Here is a 14,843-nt window from a genome sequence, read left to right as displayed (position 1 = left end):
ATTCGCTAAAACGTCGATTCGCTCATGTGATATGAACCTTGGTTTTGAGCTAGACGGCAGGTTTTGCTGTATTTGCGAGATCAAATCAACACGCTGTTTTAGAGAAATGTGTAATTTAAATTTTCTCTTATGGTGAAAGGACGATGCGTAAAAATTCGGGGACGATCATGCGGAGTGACGCGTTTAGACAGCGCTAGCTGCGCTGCTTATTGGACGGTATGACGATGAGAATCGTCATATCGTTGTTAAGGTTTTCCGTAAAATTTAGCTGGGAAACGGAATTGGTGGATAGGTCCCGTGTCGTAAATTTTTTCGCTAAATTTAGCGGGGAAACTGAATTGTTGTATACGTCACTTGCCGTAAATTTTACCGCTAAATTTAGCGGTGAACTTGAATTTGTACAGCGGTGTTAGTGGTCATAACATGTCAACAATAGGGTGATTTTTTGGAGCCTGAATTACAGCTGCTGCTCCACAGAGCGAGCGCGTTGGCTCTCGCTCTGCAAAAGAGAGATGCAGATACACAGTGATGTCCCATATAAATGGTGGGTTGAATGTATACGTTCGTTGGAAAAATAGTGGTTGAAGTCTTCAAGCCGGAGAGCGCTGTGCTGGATGTGTTTTTAGAGCGCAGCTCTTAGGGGCCCGTTCCCGGCTTGAGCGGCGTCGCCGTCGGCGTCGCCGTCGCCGTCGCCGTCGGCGTCGGCGTAACCGCAACCCTCGTAACCCTCGTGAGGGTTACGAGGGTTAATCTCATGAGGGTTACCCTCACGAGGATCACGAGGGCCACGAGGGTTACTTACCCTCGTAACCCTCACGAGGGTTACGAGGGTTTTTACCCTCAGAAGGGTTACCTTCACAAGGGTTACCCTCACGAGGGTTACTTACCCTTGTAACCCTCACGAGGGTTACGAGGGTTAGTAACCCTCGTGAGGGTAACCCTCGTGAAGGTAACCCTTTTGAGGGTTACGAGGGTTAGTAACCCTCGTGAGGGTAACCTTCACGAGGGTTACCCTCACGAGGGTCACGAGGGTTATGAGAGTTACCCTCACGAGGGTTACTTACCCTCGTAACCCTCACGAGGGTTACGAGGGTTAGTAACCCTCGTGAGGGTAACCTTCACGAGGGTTACCCTCACGAGGGTCACGAGGGTTATGAGAGTTACCCTCACGAGGGTCACGAGAGTTACCCTCACGAGGGTCATGAGAGTTACCCTCACGAGGGTCACGAGAGTTGCCCTCACAAGGGTTACTAGGGTTACCCTCACGAGGGTCACGATGTTACCCAGGTCAAGTGACCCCCCCTGGGGTCACGTGACCTGGGGATACCCCCCGAGGTCACGTGACCCCCCGTTGACGTCATAGCCACTGATGACGTCATCAGTGACGTCACTGATGACGTCACCGGCATCCGCATCGTCATCGTCATCATCGCTGATGACGTCATCAGTGACGTCACTGATGACGTCACCGGCATCCGCATCGTCATCATCATCACTGATGGCGTCATCAGTGACGCTACTGATGACGTCATCGGTATCGTCACGTGACCCCCCGACGTTACGTGACGCCCCAAGGTCACGTGACCCCCACAAGGTCACGTGACCCCCAAGGTCACGTGACCCCCACAAGGTCACGTGACCCCCAAGGTCACGTGACCCCCCGCCCCCCGAGGTCACTTGACCCCCCCCCCCCCAGTACCCTTCCCTCCTCCTCCTCAAGAGCTGCGCTCTAATTCGGCGTTACAGGGAGTTGTAAACGGCTTTCATTTTTAAAAGGCGGTGCAGGGGCTGGTTTGATTCGCTTGAGTAGCGTGAAGTTGGGGCTTTTGTCCTCCGCGCTTTGCGCGCTGCGTGCTGCGGTTAGCATAGAGGTGTGCTCTCGCGGAGTGATAAAGTGCGATTCAAATGAACAATATTTGGCGTTTTCAGACACGCTTAATGTGCGGAGAAGTTGTAACACGCACATATCGTCTCTTCTGTAACGTCCTCTTTACGTTCATTACCAAAATAGCTCATTTGCGTTTCTATGGTACAGATCCTGTTTGCGAACCAAAACAGTACATTGGATAAAATGCCGAAAGACGGCACATGTTCAATTCATGTTTTACCCTAAGTTTGATGGTTTCATTTTAAATGTGTGAGACAAGAAAAAAATTAATGTGTCGCCTTGTCCGCTATTTATTTCTCCTTGTTTCAAAGTTTAGATAATGGTGCTTCTGGTTTTAACGCACTCAAAAATGCAAGGCGTGTACCATCACTCCTTTAGCGTCATTGATTCGGGCGGGACTTTCAAATCTGACTTTCTTATTTTGTTTTATTTTTTTGTAAAAAGAATGTTTACACGTTTAAAATGTTCAGAAAAATCGTTACGAATCATTTCCAGTCGTTTGCAACCATGAAAAAAATATATAAGTGCTGGGGTCGTCAACAGCGTTTTGAGTTGAAATTCCTTAGGATTGCTCGCACATTTCAGAGCCTCTTCGTGATGGGAGATGCCGCGGGATTTGTCTCCGCCTCCAACTTTTCTGACCTGAAAGAATCCGAGTTCAAGGAGATCCCCGTACAGGACCCGGAGCGCACCCTCTTGGGGCTGGTCTACACGTCGGGCACCACGGGACTCCCCAAGCCCGTGGAAATCACGCATTACAACTACGTAGCTTCTTTCTACGCGTCTGCGTACGCGCTTAGAGCATGTGTGGTTCTTTTATATTTGGGAACTCTGTTTTGTCTAAGACAAATGCGAGCGTGCACTCCCCTCCATGGTGGGAGAAGATAGAGGTGCCTCAAAGGCGCCGCCTCGCCACGGGGCAAACGGGGCGACTATTCCCTCGCATTTATGACAAACGCCGTGAGATGGCGCACTACACTAAAAAAAAGGTGTAGCCTTACACCCCCTTTCAGATTTACGACACCTTAAAACTACAGTTGGACGTACAGCGCAGTGGCGTTGAACCGGCGCTACCAACTTTCACGAGCAGCTTGACAACCGAGATGTGCAACTTATTAAAATAGCTAAAGAAAGCGTGGCTTACTGCAAACGCAGTAATCTGGGTTTTCTTGGCCCTAGTGCAAAAGCTCAGTGTTTGTTTTCTGTAGTCTTTGATACGTACTTTAGCTGTTGAACATGTTGCGTCGCACCGTCATCAACCCTCTCGTAGAAGTTGGGGCCGTCAGTTCGACGTCAGCGTACGTCGAACTGAAGTTTTGGGGTGTCGTATATATGGAACAAGGGGTGTATAAGGGCTACATCTTTTTTTAGAGCGTAAGGAACCGATTAAAGCCAGTAGAAGAGCCGTCCTTATCTGATCACACGGCTCTTCCCCAAGCAATCGCGCCTGCGCAAAAAAAAAAAAAAAAAAAAAATAATAATAAAAAAATAAAAGAAAAAGAAACGACGGTAGTTCTGCCGGGAGATGCGCCAAGCCCGAGAAATCTTTTGCGATCTTGGCTGGCCTGTTTCCAAAACCTATTTCTTCTTACGGTGCAAGTTGCTAAATACAATTATTATAAGAACAAAAAAAAAAAAAAAAAAAAATAAAGTCTATTTTCTCGCAGAACGCTCGGAGAACTAATCACTACGGTATTTTAAGTGAGTTCTGCCATGTTCCGCGAATGAGCGAGGGACGACCTGAAAACAACAAACTTTGCGCTGGACACTGATCGTTACGTGGTCACGGGAAAAGCCAAGCTCCGTTTCACTTCGCATGACTGCAATCTCCGAACTCATATTCCAAGCTCTGCGGGATAGTACGCTGGGATATTTTACGTTCGAACTTCGGACGCTGAGCGATGGCGTCCGACGCTCTTGTTCGCTTTCTTTCGAGTTAATTTAACTGAATCCTGGGAAAATAGCGTCAAGCTCACAGTATGGTCGCCATTTTGGTACATGGAACGAGTCATTTTTGCTGGACCTTTCCATTCTTGGTGAGCCGATATAAATTTGTTGGTGACCGGGCAGCTTTCTATATTATACAGAGATTTCTTGCATACCGAGATTTTGTTATCCACCACAGAGGCAAAACTAGCGCTCGTCTTCTCACCTCCACCACATGCGTCGTTCGGTGCTCGGAGGCATTGCAAAAATAATTTTCCTGTTTTGGAATACGCGAGAGCAGTATAATTGTAAGATTTGTGGAGGTAAGCACGATCGATAAATTAATTGCATATACACTGTACCAAAGAGGCTTACATTGGCGAGGAATGCTTTCGGTACGTTGACGCTGCATAGTGTTGGGACAGCGTGGTCGTCCGGGGACTTTGGGTACGGCAGGCAGCCGAGCCAGGGCAGGAACTCATGTGGAGGCCGGAATCGCGAAGGACCAGGGAGCTGGAGGGGTGTCTCTTAAATAATACAACTCTTTATATATACATATGAACAGGTTACATCAACTCAAGAACACTTGAGAACACTGTCAAGAACACCAGAGAACACACTGTAGCAGCCACTGGCTGCTACTTTTATAACGTCCCCTTTCCCTACATCCCTAGTAAGGAATCCCCAGGGTTCATTGTTCGTAACGTCCAGGCGCGCCATCTCCCTCTCTCGCACTGCAACACGCGACACCACACACACGGAAGGGCCAGACATCCTTGGCCGCGATGTCGCCAGTCAATGTCGGCGGACAATGGTGCCATCGAAGTCGAGGAAGGCGGAAGACGTTCATAATTGCAGGCGTCCTGGCTTCCGTGTGTTAGGGGATAATCTCATGGGCGATCTAAGCTGGGGAAATTGAATAAAGCCCCCTCCCTTGTCGAGGACGTCTCAAGGCTGTCGGGTCGCCGTGCGTCGAGGTCAGGTAGGAGAAGCCAGGAGAGGGGCCGGACGGCGAAGTCGGCTAAATGACACTGGCATGGGTCAGCCCGATGATCCCTCGGAGAAGGTCACGTCGTGCCCGCAAACCAAGCTGCGTTGGCGACTCCAGGGCGCCTCTCGCTCTGTCTCCGGGCGCAGCTGACCTTAGCCACCTGGCGACGATGCTCCAGGGCGTTCACCCGTGCCGGTCGGTATGGAACGGCAAGGTCGTCTCCCGGGGCCTTTCGCAACAATAGCAAGCTAATTGGCACGACTGGTTTAAAACGTCTATTTTTGAACCTCGGAAGATTCGAAAGGACCAAAATGGCGATTGCCGTGGCAACAAAAAACCGATCAAACAAATCGCCTTGCGATGTTTCGTTCGTCGGTGTGTTAGCATTCGTTTTGTGCCTTGCTAGCAGGCAGGGAAGGCGATGACGCTACTTTCCTGGGATCCAGTCACTTGAATTCGAGGGAAACGGCGGGCAAGGACAAAGACATTTAGCCTCTGCGTCTACCCTCTAATCCATCCAATCCATGCTCGGCGCTCTTATGAAGGTCTCGAAAGTGAATTATGTTTTTGGAGGTTGCGCCCCTCCTCTCATTCTTGCATCATACTGACAGGCTTCTGAATGCTCCTCCATTGCAGGAAGGCCTTTACTCATACCGACACAGAAGTGGTCTTGATATGGACCTCAATCGTTCACTCCTCGGGGTTATGGACTCTCCTCGTGGCACTCGGTGGAGTGAAGTGCGTTATTTTGCCTACTGGCTTGGGAATGGACAGATACGCCGATGCGATCGACAAGTTCAAGGTGAGAGCACTCGCTTACAATTTCGCGAATTTCACGCGACATACTTCAGGCGACAAATATCACCGGATGCCATGTTGAAGAACCTTTGCCCAATATCTTTCTGCGCCAGCCGGAATAGTCGGGAAGAGACAACTGCGTCGTCTGACACTTCATTTTTATACCCACCGGTGTTTCTGAGACGAGCCGGCGATCGAGAAGTCGACTTTTCGGTGGCCAATGCGGTCAGAATAAATGCCGCAAAAATACCCCCCCCCCCCCCCCCGCCAAAAAAAAAAAAAAAAGAAGCTTCTTTTTTGTTTTGGTGAAGAGGAAGACCAGCCGAGCTGTACAATGGAAAGCAATGGCCGGCCGCAAGACGGCAAGCCAAAGTGGAAAGGCTGCCGCCATCTATGAGGGATGGTGGCAACCAGATACGTGGCTTGCCGCCGTCGCTCATAGATGGCGGTAGGTGTCCAAAGTTCGGTGTCATCATTTCTTCGCGGGGGACACGATCGTGGGGAAACTAGCCCTTAAAGGCCCCAAGGACTTTTTTTACCGGTTTTTAATTTGCACCGAACCTGAGCGCACTAAACGTAGTAAGTTAATGAAACTTCTCTTCTCTCAAATTTCGCTTTATTTTAAAAATTATTGGCGAATTAAAATTACAAATGCAAGCAAAAAATAACGTCCTCCATGACTTCCTTGTTCGCTTGAGTGGCCGTGAGCTATGGGAGGGGTAGCGAGCTCAGCGAGCGCTCACGGCTGCCGCGCTCCGTGTCGACGGTTCGAGGGGGCGCCACTAAAGAATGTTCTGGATAGGCTGTATGAAGCGGGCGGCCAGGGCGGCTCGCATTGCATTTGCTGTGCGATTAAACACTAATTCGGCATGACACTTTATTGGCCACAAACGACAGCAAACATGGGGTAAATATCAGTTCAGAACGGGAGCCACTTCGAGCTGCCATACCGCCAAACGGCCAAACCGCAAGCCAGACCTGCTCACCGACGGCATTCGGAACGCTCGGAACCGGTCGATCCTCCAGTCCATACGATCCCAGCGCAGCCGCGTACATCCGGAAACTTTCGACGCCCGCCGCTTGCCGCCTCGTCGGTGCGTGAACCCACTAACGATTTCTAGTATAAGCTGCCTTTTCCACCGCTTGGTGGCGGGTATGTCGACGGGCCATTTCTTGTTTCCATACTTTATAAACTGCATTTGTTTCTTTTCTGATTTAAAATACTGAGCAAAAAATACTTTCATAGATAATTGAAACGGTTCGCGCCACTTATATTTTGTATTTCGACTAGAAAAAAAAGCTCTTTTAGCGTCACCAGGCTCAGCGGCACCCGGGGCGGTGGCCCCGGGTGCCGCTGACCTGTGGGCAGTCATTTTTTTAAAAACATATCTAGTGACAAAAGGTCACATTCTACTAGATGAAGTGATTTAAACGAGACACATTTGATGCAAATGAAATAAATCTGATTTTTTCGATTGTTAAAAAAAGAAGCATAATGTTTTCCTACCCTGATTGCAGATAGCAACCTTCGCCTGCTTTCCCTCGAAAATCCAAAAGCTGGCGGAATACGTTCAGTCCACGGGCCGGAAACTGCCCACAGTGCGAAACGTCGTTGTCTCCGGCAGCGCGTTCTCTGAGGAGGCCGCAAAGCTGGTCCTGAGCGTCTTTGGAAGCCTTCGAAGCCTGAGGGTCTTTTACATGATGTCAGAATCAAGGGGTATCATCTGCACTTGGCCGAAAGGGCTAATCTCTTACACCGACGTTGGATATCCTGGCCCATTGTTCGAGATCAAGGTAACAATTTGCGTTTCTCTTCCCAGCTTTCACATGAAACGTGTTTCACCAGCCCAACTTTTTGAGAAACAAAAAGTCACGCAGAACTGTCACGGTAATTTCTCAGCTAAATTTAGCGAGAAAATGTACGTAAGGTGACCAGGTAATGCGAATTCAAGTCACGTGACATTGGCGTCACGTGACCGCGTTGCGTGATTTCGAGTCGTGTGACGTTCATTTCTGCAAAGTGATTTTGCGGTACGGTAGTTTGCGCTCAACACCTTGTGTGCTTCCCGGTCCTTGTCAGCATGATCGAACTTGTTTATATTTATTCCTCGTTCAGCAGAGGTACGTTTGGTGCATAGATGTTTTTCGTTTCCTTTCGTTCTCTTCCACGTGGGTTTCATATCTAATATGTGGGGCGGAAGGAATAGTGAGACGTTTCCACATGGAATATGCGAAAAAATATAGTTGTAGTCCAGCGCTACTACCGTCCATTTCTTTCCTGCGTCCGTGTTAGTTTGCTCGCTGCTACCAGTTTGTTATCTGTTTTCATTGTAACCAATCTGTTATGAAATACCGCCCGGGGTGCTTAAAGGGGCACTCAAGTGGATTTTAAGTTCGTGTTTTAATGATGACAGCTGAATTTAGACGCCCTAAGTATCCCTAAAAACCAAAAAGTATAGTCAAACGGTGAATTTTTCTTTAATAAAAATGTAATTGAAGGCCGCCGAACCTCGGATTCATCCGAAAACGAAACCACTCTCATTGGTCCTCGCACGCTTATAGAAAGGATCTCGGGCCAATGGCGTTGGACGACGTTCCGTCGCGCAGTGATCCCGAGGTAGCTGCATCGGCCGAACCTCTTTGTCATTCGAGCTTCGATCATGGCCGATTTCTCTACGCTCGAGGACCTGACGCCGTTAGAGGTTGAAATTCTTCGGCGGACAGCCGACCTGGGAATGATTTCCTATGACGCCACTCCGACGTGCGATGTGGAGGATAGCAGCGCTTCGGAGTCATGTCCGGGTTCCGAGGACGACGAAGCGCAGGCCTTTTCGGGCGTTCTTCGATTTGCGGTTGGGGCAAGTCGTAACCAAACCAACGTTTGACATCGCAGCGTTACCTCTGGTACGTGATGTCAAACGATGTCGCCATGTTGACTTTCGCCTCGGGAGGACGGGGGGAAGGCTGGTTCAGACATGTGCAACGAGCGCGAACCTACGACTGCGTCCGTTGCAACCGGGGCGACCAGACCGACCACTACAACAAGCGCAGCGGGTCGTCAGCACGGCGACCGCTTCTATACGCCGCCGTCAGCTGTTTCGGCGGCCCCTCTAAAAAGGGGACGCACCGCTACTCAATGCCGTAACAGGTTTCTATAGCCTAAAGCTTTATTATTATTTTTTCTTGATAGGCTTGCAGCCTGCAAAGTACAGTGGATGAAAAAAAAAAATGCAGTCCGCCGTCTTGGACGATTACGACTGTAATACACGACATTGCAATAGTACAAATATCGCCACATACCTTTTCTACGATTATAAAAGACAATGTAATCTTAGCAGCGATATAGCAACGTAGAAATATGATTTCGTGATCAGATAGACGTTGCGAGCGTTCAGGATTGCTAACACTAATCACTTTTCTCCGGTGACGAAAACGCGTGAAAATTAGCATCCTTTATAGGGTACGCGCTAGTAATACCTTGAACTTGAGCACACGCATGAAATGCGCCAAATAAAAAATCCGGGCGATGTTCGAGGACACAAATGCTTAGAAAGCACCACTGTAGTCGAAGTAAACAAACAGGACGGCACGGGCGTTTCTGCTGTCTTGAGAGTGCCGCCACGACATCGCCGCACGAGTAGGTGGATCTTCCCTTCTAGTACGTGCTGGGTTATCATAGCGACACACGACGAAAATTCACAGTCAAGGATAGCGCTTTTACGCGGAACGATGAGCTTTCACCACGCGGTCCACGCCGATGATCACCACCGACGCCACATTTGCGGATAGAAGGAGCCGGCCGGCCCGCGACTACAGTGGCTACCGCGACCGGCACGACCGGCCCAGACCGGCCTGCAACGCGCGGAGATAAGTGCGCTTCCGCGCATCCCTGGGGAAATTCACCCCCCGCGGAGGAAGGCAAGGAGAAAACGTAGTCCCTTGTTTGTGAAACGGTAATTGCACTATCGCGTATTCTAAACTAGAAATATTTTACGTCTTGTGATATTATCATGCACAGCATATTTAAATGAACTGAAAATTGTTTCTTTAACCAAACTTTACAAAGACCGCCAAAATTTTCAAACCTACGATAATTTCATTGGTCCTCGCAAGTACAGAAAAGAGTCCGCACATATTTATTCCTGTGTGATTAATAGGCGGTTCTGCCTTTTAAAACTGAAGATACTCATTCACTGACACTTCCTTAACGCCATCGCACCAAAAAGTGGCTTCTCCAAAAACCGCTTGAGTGCCCCTTTAAAGTGTTTGCACAAAAAAAAAAATTAAAATATACACAAAGAGCGGGGGCGTATTGAAATCATTATATTTATTTGAATTTATTTTATCGCACAGCAAAAGAGGAATATACTTGATCAAACCCCACTAGAGCGTTTACAAGTTATGATGTTTCATAGCGTTATATATACCTATGGCGCCTTTCTGTTCGCGCGGATTAACATGATGTTGTCTATCGTCGACTCTTTTAAGTTGGCTCAAAGATGTGAAAGCACAAACTTGAGACCTGAGCAAGTCGCTCTGCGCTGTCTTGCGTAGTTGGTGCTGCCAGAGCTAGCTGATAGAGCTCTGGTCGTTCAAGCTTGTGGTTCTCCCAGTAACGAAGAATGTCTTCGTTTTTGTTGAGGCGCGGCTCCCCGGGAAGAGATTCCAGCAGGGTACAGATGCTCTTGCTCGCTCAATTGCAATCATGCGGTTCGGCCTTCGTCACCTTTCTTGGGCTTCTAAGAACATGTCGAGTTCGTCTTCTTCCTGAGCACCGCATTCGATGACGTTAGCGTTGCTTTTGCACGCTTCCCGAGGGTCGTATTTGCTTAAGCTGAGGCATGGGCGAGTTGGTACAACATATTTCGGGATTGTTTCACTGTTTTCTTTTGCGCTGTTTTTAATACCAATATATATTTGCCCATAATTTTTTTAAGTAAAATTGCCCTTTTTTTTTTGATTGGCAGCAGAATATTGTGCTTCTGATCTAAGTAAATTCTAGCGCAGAAAACGTCGTTGCCAAGAAGAAATGGGCGTTAGTGGAAATTTATGAACAGGTACACCACGAACCGAGCCGTCGAAATTGTCAGCTTAAAAAACAACTGCACCACAACTCAATGCACCAAATAAAATTGAGTAATTGGGGATTCACCAACTAGCTAAATTACAACTTTTCAAAATTAAGACCGATTAAGGAACAGCAAATATTTTTCGGGTTATTGTTTCCGGTCAACGCTTACTTTTATAAACATGGTCCTACACACACTTTTAACATTATGTGCTTTTTCGAGCGTCGTGACTTCCGGTCAACGCTTACTTTTATCAACATGGTTTTACACCCCTTTTAACATATATGTCCTTTTTCAACCGTTGTGAGTTGCAAGCTTTTTGCTTTGCGTGGCTGTCTTCACTAAAGATAACTTTCACAGCAACCGTTTCACTTTGACACAACGGAATGAAGGTAATTACAATAGTTTATATTTAAACTTTTGACGAGCAATTTTCTCCATAGTAACCCTGAGACGTAGGAACCTTACAATATTTTGCCACCAAGGAAAGAGGCACAACGGCGCTTGCGCTTCAACCTCCTGCAAGAACGACAGTCGCTTCCCGCAATGCCTGAAGAGAAAATAGAGTCCCCTTGCGATTCAAGCGATTACCAGCAACCTGCGCGCTTCACCGTGCCCCGGTGTTCGGCAGCACCATGAGTTGCGGAGTGAATTTTACGACAGTGTGAAATGTGGTACATTTTGAAGATTTGGGAGTTTCTCGCGGGACGCGGTACATGAGCCCTCAATGCGGACAGTCGCTCGAGTCGCGGGACGGATGGTCGCCCTAAATACGCGACATCTCGTACCACGTGACAGCCATGTTCTTAGCGGCCCGAGGTCAATGTTGCCAGAGGGAGCCAAAGTTTCGGTTTCGATTTCTGCTCGTGTTTAAAATAAGATTGAACAATATATGTCTCATTTTCCGCGTAGCAAATGACGTAGTGTGCTTTATTAGTACTTTTTTTAATTTGAAGTCACTCATTATCCCGAAATCTTCGGAATTGAGCGGAGTTGCTCTTTAAAGGGATACTACAACGAAATTTCGGCGCTCATTTTTTGGTCTATATGTGTTCAAAAAAGCAGCGTCACATCGAACATACCAACATCTTGTTAAAAAAGTCACGAAAAGGAATTTTAAAACGAATTAAACGATTAGCAAAGAGCACCTGGTGGATGTCGCTAACGCCTCGCTTGTAATGCCCGTCTAGGAACCTTGACAGCTAGTGACGGAGGTTGTCTCGTCTCCGGCCACGACGAGAGAAGGGGGACAGGAGGAACTCCCCTCTTCCCGAGAATGCCTTTTGTGTGTCGCAGAAGTCGCTATTGTCCCCCTACAAGATTATAGAAGATTAACCCGTCACTCAAAATTCGTGCAACAGCAGCAGCTTCGGTGGCTTGAACGACTAGGCCATCCTCTCGACGTCAACCTCGCCGTAGCTTTGCTCGTCTTGAGACGACCTACGTCACGATTGCGTTGGATGTCACGTTGTCTCCGCTGGGCCTTCTCCGAGCGCTTGCCAGAGTGGGCCGTTTATAACGAAAAATACAGCCACCAGGCTCAAAATGCATACGTGCGATTGTCATTTACGGATATTGTGGATCATATTCAACCTATTTTTGATCACGACGGGAATATTTCAAATTTCGTTGAAGTATCCCTTTAAAGAGTTACTGCAAAGAATAAAAAAATTTCTTTTTAAACAGCCTAATTGGGACAAGCATGTCACAAAACAAATCTTCCGCGAAAAAACAAAACATTTTTTTTCTAGCAATATTAACGCGACAGGACGTAATTTAGTCGGAGTCACAACTTCTCCAGATTTGAAACTCCCGCTCTTTCGACGCGCGGGGAGTGGCTGGAATACGTCACTCCGTGACGCATAGCAGCCACTACGTGACGTATAATACAAACTTTGTGGCGCGCGATTTAAAACGGACGAAATAGCCGCAAACTAAAATCAGTCTGGCGCTATAAATATTGCTATAAAAAAATTTTGTTTTTGACGGAAAAGTTGTTTTGTGGCATGCTTGTCCCAATTAGGTTGTTTAAAAATACACCTTTTCTCTTTGCAGTCCCCCTTTAAGCAGAGGTAAGCTCTCGGAATAAAACGTAACCTAAGCAAACGAGGATGTGTGAGCCAGCCTTAACTCTAATAAATCATGAGTCGACACAAAATTCGAGGCAGCGTACTTGATTAAAGAAAAAGCGTTTTAACGCCTTTTGAGATTTTCAAATAATAAAAAAACGTAAAGAAAACTCGCGATAGAAGGCCACAATGTATTTTTTTTATAAGTAACTGAGAAGTAAACCTTGTGCCCTCATACCGACACGTATGCCAAATAAGTTATAACGGGGCAAAAACCAGGTTTTAAAACTGTGTAATGAAACCTGTTATAGGGAGCTCAAGTAGATCGTTTTGCCCCCCCCCCCCCCCCCCCCCGCCCTCCCTTCCCCTCCGCTACGCTATAACGCTGAAGCAGGGGTCGGCAACCTTTTTCAACGGCGGGCCGAGTCGCCACGAAACCGACAAGGAGAGGGCCGGAGGGGGAGGAGTAGGGGGGGGGGGGGGGGCAGTCGAAGAAGAGGCAAAAAGGAACTGACGAGTGTTCTCTTCCCAAATATGGGGTGCCGGACAATCCCCATTTGAGGTCAAAACCAGTATTGGTGGTAACGCGTTACAAGTAACTGCGTTACTGGTAGCGCTTTACTGTTTTCGGTAACGTAATAACAGATTCGTTGCTTTTTCAAAACAGGACCGGGTAACGTACTTACGTTACTTATTACGAGCAACGTAATAACGAGTAACGTAGCTACGAGTAACGTAGCTACGTTACTCGTGACTTCTTCTATATAACAAAAAAAATTACACTGTAATTTACTACACTTCGTTTCGGCTTAAGTTCAGACGCAGCCTACGCTACGAGCTAATGGGACCAGTCAAGCAGCGTCAAAAGAGAGAGTCACTGGACCTTTGTTGTTTCTGATTAGTTCAGCGGTGATAGAATTCACGTACAGAAACATGACAAACAACATGATGGTGTCCTTTTGACGCTGTCTGATTGGTCCTGTCAACTATATAGCGTCGACTGCGTCTGGACTTAAGGTGAAACGAAGTATAGAAAAGTACGGCTATTCAGTGTGTCTTCTTTAAATCATCTAACGTAAAATTATGCTTCAATTACCGCGTTAAAGGCCTATATTTTCCTATAACCAAAATAGTGCTTCGAATGTTTTATGACGCAGTGAAGGTACGTCAATGTGGGCCATTGCGGCATCTGATCGGAAAACTAAGGCTACAGGACCGAATGCGGAATACCGTTCCTTTCCTAATTTGTTTATTTTCTTCCTATATGAGCCTCCACACGATCCGCAATGATTTGTTTCTTTAATCTTTTCTTTGAAAAAAAAGAAAGAAGAAACAAACAAAACAACCTTTGCCTTTTATGAGTTCCTTCTAACTTTTAGGTTTTTAAGTGTTTTCTTAGGGTTGTGACATCCTTTCTTTTGTATAACAAATGTACCATCAATAGAATCACCGAAAGCTTAAGGATTGCATGGCGTTGTGAGTCCCGCGCATAATACTAATGCTATATGGTGTGTTTACCGCGTGCAAAAAAGCAGTCCCTCGATTTCCGCCTTATGACGTCATAGAAGTGTCGTGCTCGCCTGCTGCGATCGTGCCGGCGTCAAAGCAGCGGTGGGTGACGTTGCAGACTCGGCTATTCTGCCGAACGTTACTTTCTAATTCGACAGTTCATGAAAGCTTCGGCAGCCAAGAGTTGGGACGCCGTGATGACAGCGACACTCGCGTTTGCTCGTGTTTTATTTTTACATTTTTTTGCAGAACTTTTACGATTATACACTAGGATCGCGACATACGACAGCATGACACTCCGGCTTTCGTGACGTCATTTGTTTCCACTAGAGCCACTAAATGAGCTGCGCTTAGAGTATCGGCACTCCGTCCACCGACATTGTTGTGGGCGCCGCCATTTTGGCTCGTATGCGGAGCAGACGCAACTGCCGATCGTCATGATTCAATAGGGCGACTTCCTCAGCATTAGATTCGGTGTTCGGAAGCTCGTGTAATATGGCTTTGGTTTGTCGCGAACTGTTTAAACATTTGTGGAGGGCGGAAAAGCGCTTCCTGTGATCTCAGATAAAGCTTCAGATAACTGGAAACCATGA

The 14,843-nt window shown here is 47.4% G+C and overlaps 1 protein-coding gene across 1 annotated transcript in view; it reads left to right on the top strand.

Moving 5' to 3' along the window:
• LOC8032349 (luciferin 4-monooxygenase) overlaps positions 1–14,843 on the top strand; it is a 55,675-nt gene that overhangs the window by 26,504 nt on the left and 14,328 nt on the right. The window contains exons 5-7 of the mRNA XM_040220676.3: positions 2,474–2,676; positions 5,442–5,607; positions 7,122–7,397. Coding sequence (XP_040076610.1) covers positions 2,474–2,676; positions 5,442–5,607; positions 7,122–7,397 — 645 coding nt within the window. The remainder of the gene's footprint in view (positions 1–2,473; positions 2,677–5,441; positions 5,608–7,121; positions 7,398–14,843) is intronic.

Source organism: Ixodes scapularis, unplaced genomic scaffold (genome assembly GCF_016920785.2).
Source record: "Ixodes scapularis isolate PalLabHiFi unplaced genomic scaffold, ASM1692078v2 PGA_scaffold2__306_contigs__length_199485367, whole genome shotgun sequence".
Classification (NCBI taxonomy): Eukaryota; Metazoa; Arthropoda; class Arachnida; order Ixodida; family Ixodidae; genus Ixodes; species Ixodes scapularis.
Note: the sequence above shows the minus strand (reverse complement) of the source record. Positions and strands in the feature narration are given on the sequence as shown.